General features: G+C 39.7%; 2 protein-coding genes across 2 annotated transcripts in view; one reads left to right on the top strand and one right to left on the bottom strand.

Moving 5' to 3' along the window:
• lgr6 (leucine-rich repeat containing G protein-coupled receptor 6) overlaps window positions 1-10,491 on the top strand; it is a 62,398-nt gene extending 51,907 nt beyond the window's left edge. Inside the window, exons 8-19 of the mRNA XM_030767823.1 lie at window positions 1,071-1,142; window positions 1,654-1,725; window positions 2,071-2,139; window positions 2,509-2,580; window positions 3,535-3,600; window positions 3,780-3,851; window positions 4,415-4,486; window positions 5,292-5,417; window positions 6,778-6,935; window positions 8,396-8,476; window positions 9,173-10,360; window positions 10,454-10,491. Coding sequence (XP_030623683.1) covers window positions 1,071-1,142; window positions 1,654-1,725; window positions 2,071-2,139; window positions 2,509-2,580; window positions 3,535-3,600; window positions 3,780-3,851; window positions 4,415-4,486; window positions 5,292-5,417; window positions 6,778-6,935; window positions 8,396-8,476; window positions 9,173-10,360; window positions 10,454-10,491 — 2,086 coding nt within the window. The remainder of the gene's footprint in view (window positions 1-1,070; window positions 1,143-1,653; window positions 1,726-2,070; window positions 2,140-2,508; window positions 2,581-3,534; window positions 3,601-3,779; window positions 3,852-4,414; window positions 4,487-5,291; window positions 5,418-6,777; window positions 6,936-8,395; window positions 8,477-9,172; window positions 10,361-10,453) is intronic.
• A 1,346-nt stretch (window positions 10,492-11,837) lies between these two features.
• Window positions 11,838-15,082, bottom strand: ube2t (ubiquitin-conjugating enzyme E2T (putative)). The gene is made up of 6 exons (XM_030767821.1): window positions 14,974-15,082; window positions 14,286-14,355; window positions 14,025-14,130; window positions 12,453-12,551; window positions 12,141-12,224; window positions 11,838-11,951 (listed from the first exon to the last, which is right to left on the bottom strand). The coding sequence occupies exons 1-6, from the start codon at window positions 15,080-15,082 to the stop codon at window positions 11,838-11,840; spliced, it is 582 nt and encodes a 193-aa protein (XP_030623681.1).
• Window positions 15,083-15,401: the final 319 nt, after the last annotated feature.

Genomic DNA, 15,401 nt, shown 5'->3' with positions numbered 1-15,401 from the left:
AACCATTTGTAATACGCTGCACGGATACTATGTCGCCCCCCCCCCCTCTTAAATTAGCGATTAAGTCCTTCCGCCATCTCATGTTTCGCAAAGTGTTTTTCAGCTGTGTCTCTGCCCTCAGACAGGTGCTCCTACGTACATGATATGGTCGAGGATTACATCAGCCAACCTCCATTGAATCCATAGACTGGACCATGTGTGTGCTCTCTGACAAGTCACACTATAGCTAATATGCAGTCAGTCTCAATAGTATGACTGCTGTCGAATTGAAGCACTTTGACTGGCCAGATTGTCGCCGTTATAGAGGGAAAAAACAAGCATATCTGAAAGAGATTATTTATTTGAAAGGTTCCAGGTAAAAATGTAATAATGAGGAGCAGATGGTACCGATGTTTATGATATGCTATAAGGCAGGAACTGTGAAGTGGTAGATTTGCAGTCAGGGAGAGAGGAAAGAATGATAGTGTTATCTTTGGGATTGTAAGTCATTTCTCCTGGTGTATTGACCACAGACTACTGCCGCAAGAGTGTAATTAGTCAACTCCTGTCTGTGACACCTGTCCAAGTCTCAGTGATGAATTGGCTGATTAATCTTGCGTGAAATATCATACACTAATCATTCACAAAGGTATTTTGACCACAATGTTTGTTTTTTTTTTCCCTCTGCAAGACGTCCTTAAATAAACATGTATGAGCTCTCTGCTGAGACAGATCTGCAGCACTAGAATGACGCATGGGTTAATGAGCCAGATACTGATCATGTAATACTACATTTGTAAAAATATATATCTTATTATTAGTAGTATTATGATGATGATGATGATGATGATGTTGTTGTCACTCATTTTCTTAATAATATACTATTGTTTTCTTCATAAATAAATATTGCATGCATATCAGAATATTGACTGTTATTTAAATTCACTGGATTAATACTGTGTATGCATCAGAAACAGTAATATATACATACATTTTCTTACCCTTTTCTTTCCTGTTAGAAGCTTATAGACCAAGAATCAGAAGAAGAAGAAGCTGATGATGATGTATATGTACATGTGTGTATTTCACAGGGGTTTCCATAACAACAATATAAAGGGTATTCCAGAGAGGGCTTTTGAGGGGAACCCACTGCTGCAGACAATGTGAGTAGAGTTACATAAACCCAGTCACATATACATACCCCACAAGATACTCAGCATACATACACACACACCACACATGCATAAACCGCAAGAGACATCTCACACAAACCCCAGCAGATAAACAAAGATCACACAAAATTTCATTCACACACACACACACACACACACACACACACACAAATACAAATACAAACCCATCACAAGTGTAAACCACCCATTGAAAGCATAACACAGAAACAGGAACACAGAGAGACACTAATACACAAACTTTAATAATTAAACCTCATACAAACCTGTCCCTCCACATCTTGTATTGACAGGTACATGCTGCCTCAGCACACACAAATTAGTACAGCTACACTTAATTTTTTTTTTTTTCTTCTTAGACTAACTTCTCTTCTCTTCTCTTCTCTTCTCTTCTCTTCTCTTCTCTTCTCTTCTCTTCTCTTCTCTTCTCTTCTCTTCTCCTCTCTCTCTCTCTCTCTCTCTCTCTCCATCTCTGTCCTGACAGTCATTTCTATGAGAATCCAATCCAGTTTGTGGGAAGATCTGCTTTCCAATTCTTACCAAAGTTACATACTCTGTGAGTATCCATGCTCAGTCAAAAACTTCTGTTTGTATAATGCAGTGTTATCTCTGTATGATATTATTAAGCTGTCTGGCAGTAAATCCAGAACTGTGACACACACAATTAACCTGACCTCACATCCCAACTCCAGCGTCTCAAGTTGAGAACTGTAATCCACTACAAAGGTAGCCAGAAGCAAATATCATGTGGTAGCGATGCGCTTCTCTGTTTTTGTGTGAGTGTGTGTGTGTGTGTGTGTGTGTGTGTGTGTGTGTTTGTGTGTGTGTGTGTGTGTGTGTGTGTGTGTGTGTGTGTGTGTGTGTAACATCATCTGTAACGCTGTCCTCTTTCCGCCCTTAGCTCATTGAATGGTGCCACAGAGATCCGAGACTTTCCTGACCTGACAGGGACCACTAGCCTGGAGATTCTGTAAGCCTGACAACAATGCCCAACTCTCTCATCACATTTTCATCTTATCTGCTCTGCTGCGTGCAAAACGCTCAGAGACCAAAACAAACTTAGAAACTGTTTACTATCTAAATCACACTGCTCATTATGAGTCCACTTTAGACAAGCAATTGCTTGAGCTATATCATTTACCAAGTCCTGTTTCCAGTGGGTGTTTCATTAAGATTAAGGCAATGCCTAATTTGACCTTGAAATTCTGAAACAGGTCCATGGATATCAGACTCTAAGATTCCTGACAGTCAAGACCTCTCAGGTTTTTCTGTAGTATGTCAGTGATACAGTGAGGGCCTTCCAAGTCCACAAACATTTTCTCATACTTTTTCTCTTCAGGTCCTTGACGAGAGCTGGTCTATCTGGTCTCCCTCAGAATCTTTGCCTGCAGCTTCCAAATCTCAGAGTTCTGTGAGTACATCTGCCCAGATATCACACACTGTCCTGTACACACACACACACATGCACTTATACATGCACCACACACACACACCCATCATGTGTCCTTGGGTCTTAATTTGTCTCATTTATACTTTCTTTCTTTCTTTCTTTCATTCTTTCTCTTTAAAATTTCTATAGTTAGTCATTAATTCATACATTTGTCTTTGATCAGTGAGCGTAAAGTTTCCATTCTGCTGTCTGCTCGGATGGCCACTGTTGCAGCCCTGTCAGCATACCCAATGAGAGCACATTGTTTGTTTTTACTTTCTCTGTGTGTACGTGTGGTGGATCAGAGTTTCCTGGACCTGTTGCCATTTCTCTGATCAGATGATGGTCTATTACTCATAACTAATTCTGATAAAACAGCCAAGGACTACCATCAACAGCCATGCACAAACTGCTTTCCAACTGGAAAACTTCAATTAGACAGTCTCTCTCAAAGGAGACACATGTGTCTGCAACTGAATGATGAAAGAGATCTTGAATAACTGTGACCCCCCCCCCCCCCGCACACACACACACACACACACGCACACACACACACACTCATGCCCCAATTTATTTAATTCACCTAGAAACATTTGACAGATGCCCAGCATATGACAGATTCTGAAAAGCCCTCATGTACACACACACACACACACACGCAATGATGTCATTTGTTGTGAGCTGAAATTTGAATCTCCAACTGACCATTTGTCACTCTTAGGAAAGAAATATGTAGTGTTGTAACTGTAGGGTGAAGAGGTTAAGTCTGGTAAACTAAGTCTGTTAAATCTGGTCAGAGAGCAAGTTGTGACATCTGAAATTTGTGCGCGGTCTCTCTCTCTCTCTCTCTCTCTCTCTCTCTCTCTCTCTCTCTCTCTCTATGTCTTTTCCGCTGTCTCATTTGTATTAATCTGAATATTTGTTTGTTTGTGTCAGTGAGCTGTCCCATAATCTCATCAAAGAGCTGCCCAGCTTTCGTCACTGCTCTTCTCTTCAAGAGATGTGAGTTTGAGGAAACCATCTCAACTTCATTTTCATCACTTACTCCTTCATTCAGCACATGCTTCATTTTATGAGTGTACATGTGGGGCAAGGTATGAAAACTGCTGTTTTTATGTGTGAGTGGCTATTGGAAGTGTTTTATTTCCCTCTCTCTCTCTCTCTGTGTGCGTGCTTCACAGAGGTCTACAGCACAATCTGATCAGACAGATTGAGAGGAATACATTCCAACAACTCACTTCTCTCCGTTCACTGTGAGTAAATTACTCACTCTCTCTCCTCCTCTCCGACCCAATTCCCGAAGCTTAAAAGTTAAATTATTAATGACAAAAATACAACCACTTTGATCTCTTAATATAATGTAAGTGACCTGCTTACATAGTGAATGTGAAGACATGAGCTAGCTGACCTTCACTGCCCCCTAGTGGTAAGGACGTACAACTCAGTCCTTTAGGAAATTTTAGTAATGAGTGATGACAGAGATTCATAACAGCCAACTCTATGACTTTTCCTCACACCAAAGCTACAGACCTGTCTTAGTCGCACACAAAATCTAGAGACAATGTGGGGATGAAAGAGCAGTACCTGACAGCAGCTTATATTCCAACATTTAGCCAGTCAAACGTCATCACCTTAGACTTCCGTTATCTTTACACGGCTGTATACATGTTGATGTGTGGAAAAAAATCTGTTGCACACTGTTGGTGTTCATTGTACAATGTATTGTACAATAGTGGTAAACTGTATAGGTTGAGATCTTAATGATATGGATTTTATGAAAGCATATATGTGTTTTATGATTTGTGTCTTTGTACAGAGATCTGAGTTGGAATCGAATTGAGCTGATTCACCCTGATGCTTTTTCTTCTCTTCAGTCACTGGTCAAACTGTGAGTTTATGTGTCTTTACAATTCACACAAACACTCACATTTCACGTCATGTTTATTTTATGCCTAATTCATTCCATATTTACATTAGTATCATCATGTCTGAAACCAATTATCAGATGTAAAATGACAGAAACCCCTGAAACACTTCACACCAAGTGTTAAAAGGTCCATATGCTAAGGCTGCGTGATACAGAGACAATGTGCGATCTGAAACAAACTAGTTGGATATTGCAATGGGCATACGAACTGTGACAATGAGATTAAAGTGTGCGATTTAATAAAGCATAATACAATGTCTGATTGTATGTGCTGCAAGTATAGATCCTGAAGTTGAATAGATTGTGTTTGGTTGTATTTTAAATGATGATACAGGTTTGCTGTATTCCCCCTTTCAGTGGTCAACATCACTCAACATGTTTTGTAAAAAAAAAACCCCAAAAAACTTGCATTTGCCAACAGTCATCTCTTTTATAATAAAGTATGGCCACAGACTGAGCCTGTATGGATGATCTTACCAGGTTCATCCTACTTGTGTTTTTTGTGGTGCCAGACCAAGCAAATAGCAAATAGCAAATAGTTCAAAGCCAGCAACTGGGCACAGTGTAATTTTCTGTTGTTCTGTTTGAGCACCTGGTTCTAAGAAAATATTTACACAAAGGACACCTACATACTGTTGGCAAATGTCAAGTCAGTTTTTCATCATCATCTAAGAGCTATAAATAAAAGGGCAGAAATTCAAGGTATTAAGTGAATATCCAAGGCTAATGAAACTTTGTCCCTGACCCCCCACCCCTCCTCTCTCAGAGATTTGACAGATAACTGGCTGAGCCAGCTTCCTCTGGCTGGACTTAACAGTCTCACTCATCTGAAGCTGAAGGGGAATATGGACCTCTCCTCCTCCTTCAGAGAGGAGGATTTCCCCAGTATCAGGTACTGCAGTGAGGAACAGGGAAAAATGTCTACACCATGACTCTTACTCCATCCGAAATGACAAGACAATGGGTGTTTTAAATAAGTCTAAAAGAGATATAGACTTAAAAGGAAATATGGAAATCTGCCACATATGTCTCTTATCTCACTCACTAAAACAGGAAAGACTAAGTAACAACAGGTATCAATGGGACAGGGGAGCAAATTGCATATGTGCCTGTTTATGTGTTAACATGGGGTAGTATAAGATTCGGCGATGCAAATATTAATATTCAGCTTATTTTGGCTTACTGTTAGGCATGGTGTCACAGAACATTATCATCTACAGTGACAAAATCAGTCATTTCAGGTAATCAGGGAAGAACTCATCATTCAAATAAAAAAATGCATGCCCAAATAAATTGGTTCATCAAAATATCCCAGTCGACTTAAACTACGGGATCGTCATAGCGACATCTCAGAGGTCCATGGAGACTACTGTATCATACTTTCTATTTCTGTTCAATTCAATCTCCAGTGATTTTTGTTTTGACACTAAGTCTCCTCGCAGGAAGAGGTAGGAATTTCGGTACCGCCCTTTCTCTAAAAATAAAGAGAGATTGATGTAAATATGTCTCTCTTTCTCTTCTTCTCAGCTTTTCCCCACAATGCCTTTGGCAGTGGAAGCTCTCCATGACTGGAGCGTTTCCATTTATCATGATTGTTTTTACCCCTGCGGCGGTGTTAGATGGGTTGTGTATGGAGCCAAATGATGTTGTCTCAAACAGGTAGAGTAGCAGAGTGCGGTTTCAGATGTGATCCAGATCAACAGCAGCCCAGAATGGAGCCATGCCCTTATGCTGTCGGGTCAAAAGTTTCAGATCAGGGCTGGTTTTTAGCTAAATTTAACTTCAGTTGATCCGAGCTGTTTTATATAACCCTGGCCCTCCTCTGACACCCTTAAAATTTGACAATAAACCTGTGAACAGCAGACTGAGTGAGAGAAAAGAGTGGGAGTAAAATGTGACATAAAGCCAAAAGACACATATATGTTTCTTATTTAGTACAATATATCTGAAATCTGATCCCATTTAAAAAAAAACAAAACAAACACCCCCCCCCGAAAAAAAAGAGAAAGAAAGAAAGAAAGAAAGAAAGAAAGAGAAAGAAAGAAAGAACAACAACAACAACAAAAAAAAACACGTGGTCACTCTTGCTGATAAGCAGTCATTGTGTACATAAGAACTGATTGATGGTTGATTCAAAAATGTCTTTTCTCTGGGAAAAAAAAGAAGAAAATGCAATAGTAATAAGTCTTTGACAGTGAGATCTGCTGCTCAGTTGATATTGTGATTGCAATATTGTTACATTTGCCCAACAGAGTGATTGAGATGCCTTACGCCTATCAGTGTTGTGTGTATGGAGCCTGCAACAGCTACAAATCTGCCAGCCAATGGGAAATGGAGCATTTGACCGACGAGGAGGAAGATCTTCAGAAGAGAGCTCTAGCCCTGTTTCCAATTCATGCTGACAACAACTGTAAGTTCACAAAATCTCAACGTTTATTCAACGCCTATTTATATTGTTTGTCAACAAGCATTTCAAAATCTTTGTGAGTGAAATGGGTTTCAGTAAGGACTACATTTCCTCCTTTTCATGGACAGAACAAATGTGCTAGTCTTGATTTTCCAGTGTCAAATGTCCTGGAGGTGCAGAGTTATTCTCTGAACAGCTCCTTTGTCAGAGTTACTCTGCTGTTTCTGAGTGCTCTAATGACTGTTTTTAATCTGACGAGTTTAGATTACATAAACACCAACAAGTGTTTACATAATCCACAGTACACTCTTTAAAACTCATTTAATGATGCAAAATTGCTGTGTTCTTAAACAAAGTGGCAGGGACAAAAGTGAAAGTCATTCATTTCAACTGCAGCTCCAATCCCATTCAGCACAAGGCCTTCTAATTACACTACAATTTATTTTGAAAATTGAAAAAACAAGATAGAAAATGAAAGCTTTTATTCACATAGACTGGTGAGATAATGATGAGTAATTTATTTGGAATACAGTGAAATAACATAGAATTTGGTTGGCATCATTCGGCTAAATTTTCCCAGGAAACTTAACCTGTTATCAAAGGAGTCAAACAATTTGGGAGTGAAAGTAAGTTTGGTTCAATCAGTTTTAGCTAACATTCCCTTGAATAAAATATTGAAGTTCATGCTGGCCTTAAAGTGCTATATTGTGTTCATATAAAAAAGTATTACTCATTGATCCTCACTCTGTGCATATTCTCCATATGAACGGGAAATGAGGATCTACCATTGCCTGTGGCAATATCTTCCTGCACTGTAACTCTGAGAAATGTAGGGGATGAGCTTGTCTATTTTTGTCTCTCAAACATGTCCTTGCATCTTTAATTAGAACTGTAAAACGTGCCGAGACTCAAACTGTAAACCGCAGGTACTTTAGATGAAATAAGAACTCATCATTCCTTGACATGCATTCCTCAATGTGCCATCTGATCGTGCTATTCAGTTGAAAGGAGTGTTGAGTAATTAAGCTTTATGGAGACTGTTTGAACTCTGAGATTGACTAGCTAAGATCTAAAACACTCTAACATGCTTTATCAAGAAAAAAAAAAAAAGAAAGAAAGAAAAAGAGGACCCACTGCAAGAACAAAGAGAGATGATTGGTCCTCATTGCACCCTTAGAAAGGTTTAAAAGAACAAAACGTTCTGTTTGTTATACAATGACATGTAAGATTAATGGCATTATCAAATGCTAAAACTCCTCTAAATGTTACACAAGATTGTTTTCATGGACCTTATAACTGTGAAATGTTGATTTATGATACGCTACATCAGTGGAACATTCCTGCTGTCAAAACTAAATTGTTGAAACCATTTTAATCAATGTCACATCTCTAAATTACATAAATAATGCAATTATTCAAGTTTCTCTTCTTAGCTCCTTTGTGTCTTGTCTTTTTCTCTATAGATGACACAGACCTTGAAGAATTTCAGTTGGAAATTGAGGAGTCCAAACTCCAGACGAGCATTCAGTGTAGTCCCGTACCAGGTATGACATGTTTTATTTCAGCATACAGGACAGAACTGGTAGCAGTGAGCCTGATTCAGTGTGAAATTCAGCAGTTTAGCTTTAGTGTTGAATTGATATTCCATTCAAAAGTGCGCTTAGCACCATGTCTCATCTCACCCCTTTTAGTCAAATGGGCCAGACCAATCTAGTGATTGACAATGAGGTCATGACTTGAATCCAAGCCTTTTCACGCCCTGTGACACACTCTGATGTGAACGTCTCTGGTGAACAATATACCAACTATTTCATCTTGGAAATATATAAAAGAAACAGTATATAATCATGATTCCAGTGGACAAAATTTGGAAATCCTTAAGTAAGATTCATATTCAGTATACAATTTACAATAAATTTAAAACTGGGATTCAGCAAATGCCTGTATAGAATTATAGTCAGTATTCTACAAATGCATGCACAGCTAAGGAAACTAAAGATCTGCACAATGGAATACAGTAGAGCAATGGCAGGAGTTTTGACAAGGACTTACAGTTGGCAACTGCCAACAAATATAATATTACAAAAATATAATTATAAAAGGTAAGAGCTATACTCTATTTATATAGCAAGCCAAGGCAAAAGAAACTGATGGTTTTGTCAACATTTGGAATATTTTTAAACCATTCTCTCTTTTCATCTGTATCACATTAATTCTTCTCTTTCCTTACTAATTACCAGGTCCCTTTAAGCCATGTGACAGCCTGTTTGACAGCTGGGTGGTACGTTTGGGCATGTGGCTCATCTCTGTTGTCTCTTTGTTTGGCAACGGCCTCCTCATCATCACAATCTTCGCCTCACCCAGCTATCTTTCTCCCGTCAAGTTTATCATTGGTGCCATTGGAGGTGCCAACCTACTCACTGGACTGTGCACTGGCACACTGGCGTTGACTGATGCTCTGACGTTTGGCGAGTTTGCCCTGCATGGAGCGCGCTGGGAAACGGGAGCCGGTTGCCAGGCGACCGGCTTCATCACTGTGCTGGCGTCCGAGAGCTCCATTCTCTTCCTCACCCTAGCAGCCGTGCAGTGCAGTGTGTCCGTGTCGTGCGTGCGTGCATACGGGAAGTCGCCTTCATTCAGAAGCGTACAGGTGGCTGCTCTGACCTGTGTAGCTCTGTCATTGGCTGTGGCAGCCCTGCCACTAATGCACATGGGCGAATATGGAGTCACGCCCCTTTGTCTGCCCTCCCCTTTACCTGAGGCTCCTCCCTCTACACTGGGCTTTATGATGGCCCTCATAATGATGAATTTGCTGTGTTTCTTGGTCATCACAGGCACTTACATTAAACTGTACTGGGACTTGATGAAGGGTGAATTTGACAGCATCTGGGACTGTGCTATGATAAAGCACGTAGCATGGCTCATCTTCAGTAACTGCCTGCTCTACTGTCCTGTGGCCTTCCTCACCCTCTCCTCTTTACTGGGCTTGTTTCCTGTCAGCGAAGAGGTCATCAAATCTGTCCTTCTGGTGCTGCTGCCTCTCCCAGCCTGCCTGAACCCCCTGCTCTACATCTTCTTCAACCCACACTTCAGAGAAGACACTCGACTCCTCTGGATGAGAGCCCGAATCACCTCACCCCCTCCCAATGACTCTCTTGACTCTTTCATCTCCTTGGAAACAGAGAAGAGTTCGTACGACTCCATTCAGGCTCTGGTGTCTTTTGCCGAAGGGGAGAGGCCGTCTGAGAGCCTGGCAGGATCCAAACCTGATCCGTCTGCTCGGTTCCCTCATGGTTCTTCTTCTGTTACGCTTATCCCGTGCCATCTTCAAAGTTCCTCAACCCAGCGAGAGAGCACAGTCATGCCCACAGCACACGTGTGCCTTACTGAGGAGGAGCTGCTGCACAATAACATGGACACTGACAGCAGTAATGCAAGCTCTTTTATTTCTGAAGTCTATCACTCTTCCCCTCACTCTCTCTCCTGTTTATAAACCTCCCCCACCAACACATTTACCTCAGCCAACGAGGACCTTGGACAGAAATCCCGGGACAGATAGGGAAATCGCTCCCCAACCATGACAAGCTCAGACCACTGAGGAGAGAACTTTCTGGTTTGATTCCTAAAGCATTGGACTGCATGTAAACATCACAATAAAGGCTCTTTACATGATGATATCCAACAGAAACATCTCAAATACATATATATATATATATTAGCGTTCTTACATCAAAGGATAATATACGAGTATTTTCAAAGATGTGAAACATGGACTAAGAAACGGATAACAAAGGTACTATATGAGTGGCATTGAAGAGATTAAGTGTAGCAGGTAAAGTCAGTCCTACAGAAGCTTTGAAATGGTTTCATAGTGAAAATGATCTCTCCACCACGCCTGCTCAGTGTCTCCATAAATAACCATCTGAATGCATTCTCAGTCCTATAATTGCTGCCTATTCAGCAAATACAGGTCCTCACTTGTTTCTGTGCCCGTGGTGTGTGTATGCGTGTGTGTGTGTGTGTGTGTGTGTGTGTGTACAGATCCATTACAAAAGTTCACAGAAATGCACAACAGCACATTCAGGTCTGACAAAAGTGAAATCATTTTAGATGTGTAGGGCAAAAACATTTTTCTTAGGAAACTGAGCAAAACAGTTTAACTTTCTGAACCGTTGGAGGACTTGTGACCCATGACTTACTGTAGCAATCAGGGATGTAGAGCATAACCGGAAATTCACAATACTGCCATTATAGAACCGTTCAGTGTGCTGTTCACCTAAGCAATGAAATATCTTACTATAATAACCTTATCATGGATGTTGAATAAACAATTCAAAATGCCCTTTGACTAGAAGATAGATGTTGTCCTCATAAACTGAAAATCCAAGAGTGGTTTTGGTAAAGGCATAGCAGAACATGGGTGGGCTTTTTTGTTTTAATGTGTAAAGTAGGCTAGCTATTGTACATAAAATGTAACTACCTCTGAACTAGCATGTTATATTCCCTTTTTTATACCCCAAATGTGTTGTTTTCTGCTCTTTAAATACATATATAAAATATATATGGAAAACAAAATTTTTATACTGAAATTTTGATGCCCTTTATAAAAGACTGTTTTGGATGTACATATTTTCATATTTCTGTATACATGTGATGAAAGAACAGTTAAATAAAATGATTAGTTTCATATATTTAAGAGCATTTGGGAAATGTCTAATCTGTATTTAGTGTAACACCATACACAGAAAATACTGGGTGTTGAAATAAACTAAATTTTATTACTTTACTATAACTCTCTTCATTACATGTGCAGAAATGACACAAAAGGAGCAGATCACATACACTTTCAGCTTTAGGCAGACAAAAGCAAATAAGACACTGGAAACAGATGGAAAATCTCTCTCTCTACATGCAAACTTTCTTGGCTTCATCACATTGGTCACCTGTACAGAGGGCCCCTCTCTTTTTGATTTTTTTATTCAGCTCCTCAGATACCATGTTTTCTTTCTCTTCCGCACCCTACAAGTCAGACACACGATTGAGAAATCAAAACAGCAATATTAATCAAAGACATACAGTGCCCTCTTGTGTTCACAACATTATATTACACACAGTACAGTCTGGGATGGTGTTGATATGTGGGGAATTATGAGGGTTTTCTGTTGGCTTGGTTTTAACAATTAAGATGACAGTGGGGAGCTAGCTCACCTTATTTGTCAACATGGCATGTTTCTCAGTCCAGTCTTTTGCTTTCTCCAGATAAACTGGTTTGTTGTATTTAAATTCTGAAGACTGAAGCACAAAAACAACATTTTCAAATATACTGACAGCAGAAACAAAACCGACCGGAAATGTCTGAGTGAGTCTCATGAGAGAGAGGGGGAGGGGGAGAGAGAGAGAGAGAGAGAATACACTCTACCATTAATGCTTGAGCGACATTATGTGACTGGTGGCTAAACGTAAATATATAAATATATGAGGCCAGTATTAGCAAAATTATATTTGAGAATATAAACTCACAATATCAGCCATAAGTGGGTCATCCGGGTTGGGTTCAGCCATGAGCACTTGTATAGATGTGAGAATTGTGGATATGTTAAGGGAAGGTCTCCAGGCACCCTGTATGAGACAATCTGGAGTTAACCACAACAATCAAAACTGCAGCCCCAATTACTCACTATGTGCTCCTGTATCACTGCAGCATCACCATAGTTACAAAACTACAAATGATAACCAAACTCTACTCCAAACAAAATAGAACATCATCTGACGCCCTCACAGACCTGAAAAACTAATTTTTAGTAGTATAGGAGACAAACTCTAGTGGAAGAACAAGAACACTAGAATACAAGTGTATCAACTCTAGACTACTACACAGTCCCCAGGGAAAACAGAGAGAGCAGACTAAATTATATAAACATTTACAAACTGAAAACATGAATATGATGTGGCAACTTTTTACCTCCAGAAAAGCTTAAATCTGTCCGGGAATGTCAGTGCTATTACACTATTTTGAACTGGTTCTGGTAGGATATTGGACCACTCCTTAAAGATATCACATCCATTCTTTTGAGAGGTCAGGTTTGGAGCACTACTCTAAATGCTAGACCTTCCGAGAAGGGTTGAACGATCTTAAAGATATAGTTATTGATGAGGCCCTGGAATATGTCTTGCTTCATCCTGCAATTTGTGAAACCATTCTTGAACTGGTTTTAGCATTATGTATGGGGACATTATCAACTAAGAATAGTTAGGAGAACAACCTCTGCACATCATGACAGAGCTACCACCACGCTAAATATACGGACATAGTAATAAGTAAGCCTTGCGCGCACTGGCTATCTTCCACAACAAGTTAAGACTTCTCTGTGATTATTTGCATTATATTATGTGTTGTGCATTGGCCTTGGTAATAAATGCCCTATAGTAAATATCAGCTTTGAGAAGCTAATGACATACTGTTTATGTTGGGTCACAGAGGAACAGATGTACACCTAGGGTAAGTTCAGGAGCCATTATTTTGTCCATGCATTTTTAAATCAACTGTCCTTTTATGGAAGCTTCTACGTGTACATCCTGGTGCATTGTGTCTTTGTTTGGAGTAGTGTAATTTCTGACTGTGTTCTCCTTAACACGTTAAATATCTTGCCATCGTTGTAACTGACCCGCCTCACCTACAAGTCCATCACTTTGTGGGCTCTTTCAAAACCTGTTGCATCTCTTGCATTCCTTTGTAAACTTCCATAATAAAGTCCACGCTTTAAGATATCTCTTGTACTACAAACACACTGACAATTGGAGTTGAAATGATGGTGAAATGTGAAGAATTCTTGATAATTTACTTTGGAAGACTCATCCTTTTTTCATCAGTTGCTTTGATTACTTTGTAATCAAAATCACCTACTGATCTGTACTGTACTGTTCTGAGTACTGTAATACCAATATTACTGCAGTAATGTCATATTATGCGAACGTCTTCTCTTAGCCCCACTGCATGCTGACTACAAGATCCCATGTCCTGAAAGGGAGCCTGCTCTACCTGCTGTTTGAACCTGTATAATCTGTGTCGGTGTTGACAGTGTTACACAGTACCTTGGGTGGCATTTTAAGTGCATCAAGGCAAATCCGACCAGCATTATCAATGTTGGGGTGATAGATGGGTGTCAGGAACCGAATCTTGGGAGGCTCAAATGGATACCTTCAAAAGTGCCATGAATTAAACTATATTAAATACACCAATTACAAGGGAAATCTTATCATTGACATTTATAGTCTTAAAAGCATAAAAAACTTTCTCAGACAGGCTCTGATAATTACTGACTCCTTAAAAAGAGGCTGATGGCTGTAAATTACCTCTCCGGTATTTTGATTTCCAGAGTAAACAGACCTCCCTCATAAGGTGTGTTCACACCTCCTATGATCTCTGCACAACACAGTAAAATGAGAGAAGTCACTGGTCCTGTTGCTGGTCATATGATAACATTCATTACTGACAAAGGCGAAGCAACATAGCACATTTACACTCGATATGAAGGTGACCTATTCACATTTTGAGAAATATCAGTGAATCGTTCAAAATGTTCAGGATATGGCTGCACCAGTTCAAAACAGTGGGGCATCTGCAGCTGCATCCAAAATTTGTGTTTAATCTTAGTTGTTGCACTTATTGAGCCTACTTCACTTGAATCCAACAATCATAACCTAAACAAGGAGCCAGCTGATGTCCTGATTGATATTTGTCTTGTGTTCTCCACCCCAATCTGACACAAGTAACAGGCACATTGACTTGCATCTTAAATGAACATGATGGCTGTTTTCTCCTTTTACTGTCCTAATATATCATTAACATATAGTATATATATATTGTACACATTGTTTACAATTAGCGCATTAACGTAATAGGCTACCTAATTCATAAATGTAATTGCAACTGGTTGCTACCTGGCAATGACTGGTTTCAGATGCATATTATTTTAAGGAACTGCTTTACATCTGAAAATAAAAAAAAAATAATAAAACTGCATTCTGAGTGAGGGCTTACGTGCTCTAAGTTCGTCTGTCTGGTCCTCTACCTGCCAACATGATATTCCTGGAGGAGGTTCAGTACTAAGTAGCTGAAGTTCTCGTTTCAGACGGGTGTTCCTCTGCATTCTGCTTTTCCGAAAATAAGTTTACCTTAATTCAAAATCAAAATAAGCGTAAACCAAATAAGAATTGGAGCCTGGAATCTGGTTGGAATTATTTCTAATATCAACTGGTGCAAGCTAGCTTTAGCTTGTTGCACACGCCGATTAGTTAACAAGTAAACAATTACTTGAATGCGGCAATGGTTGGACCTCACACATGTAATACTAACATCTTTTAAATGTCAGGCAGTCGACTACATGTTGTTTCACTTACCTTCGTTCTTAAAAAACTAAATGGTTTGTTTTGAACTACTAGCCCTGCATTAAAACGGAGAACACTTTG

Source organism: Chanos chanos, chromosome 3 (assembly GCF_902362185.1).
Source record: "Chanos chanos chromosome 3, fChaCha1.1, whole genome shotgun sequence".
In the NCBI taxonomy this organism is placed as follows: Eukaryota; Metazoa; Chordata; class Actinopteri; order Gonorynchiformes; family Chanidae; genus Chanos; species Chanos chanos.
This window is presented reverse-complemented; position numbering and strand designations above follow the sequence as displayed.

Bases quoted from the DNA above. Each gene is read 5' to 3' on its own strand.
- ube2t (XM_030767821.1), bottom strand. From the start codon at position 15,082: ATGCAGAGGAACACCCGTCTGAAACGAGAACTTCAGCTACTTAGTACT. The intron at 14,131-14,285 runs GTAATTTACAGC...GCACTTTTGAAG, and splicing joins GAAATCAAAATACCGGAGAG to GTATCCATTTGAGCCTCCCA. The intron at 12,552-14,024 runs GTACTGTGTAAC...TGTCTCATACAG, and splicing joins CACTTAAAATGCCACCCAAG to GGTGCCTGGAGACCTTCCCT.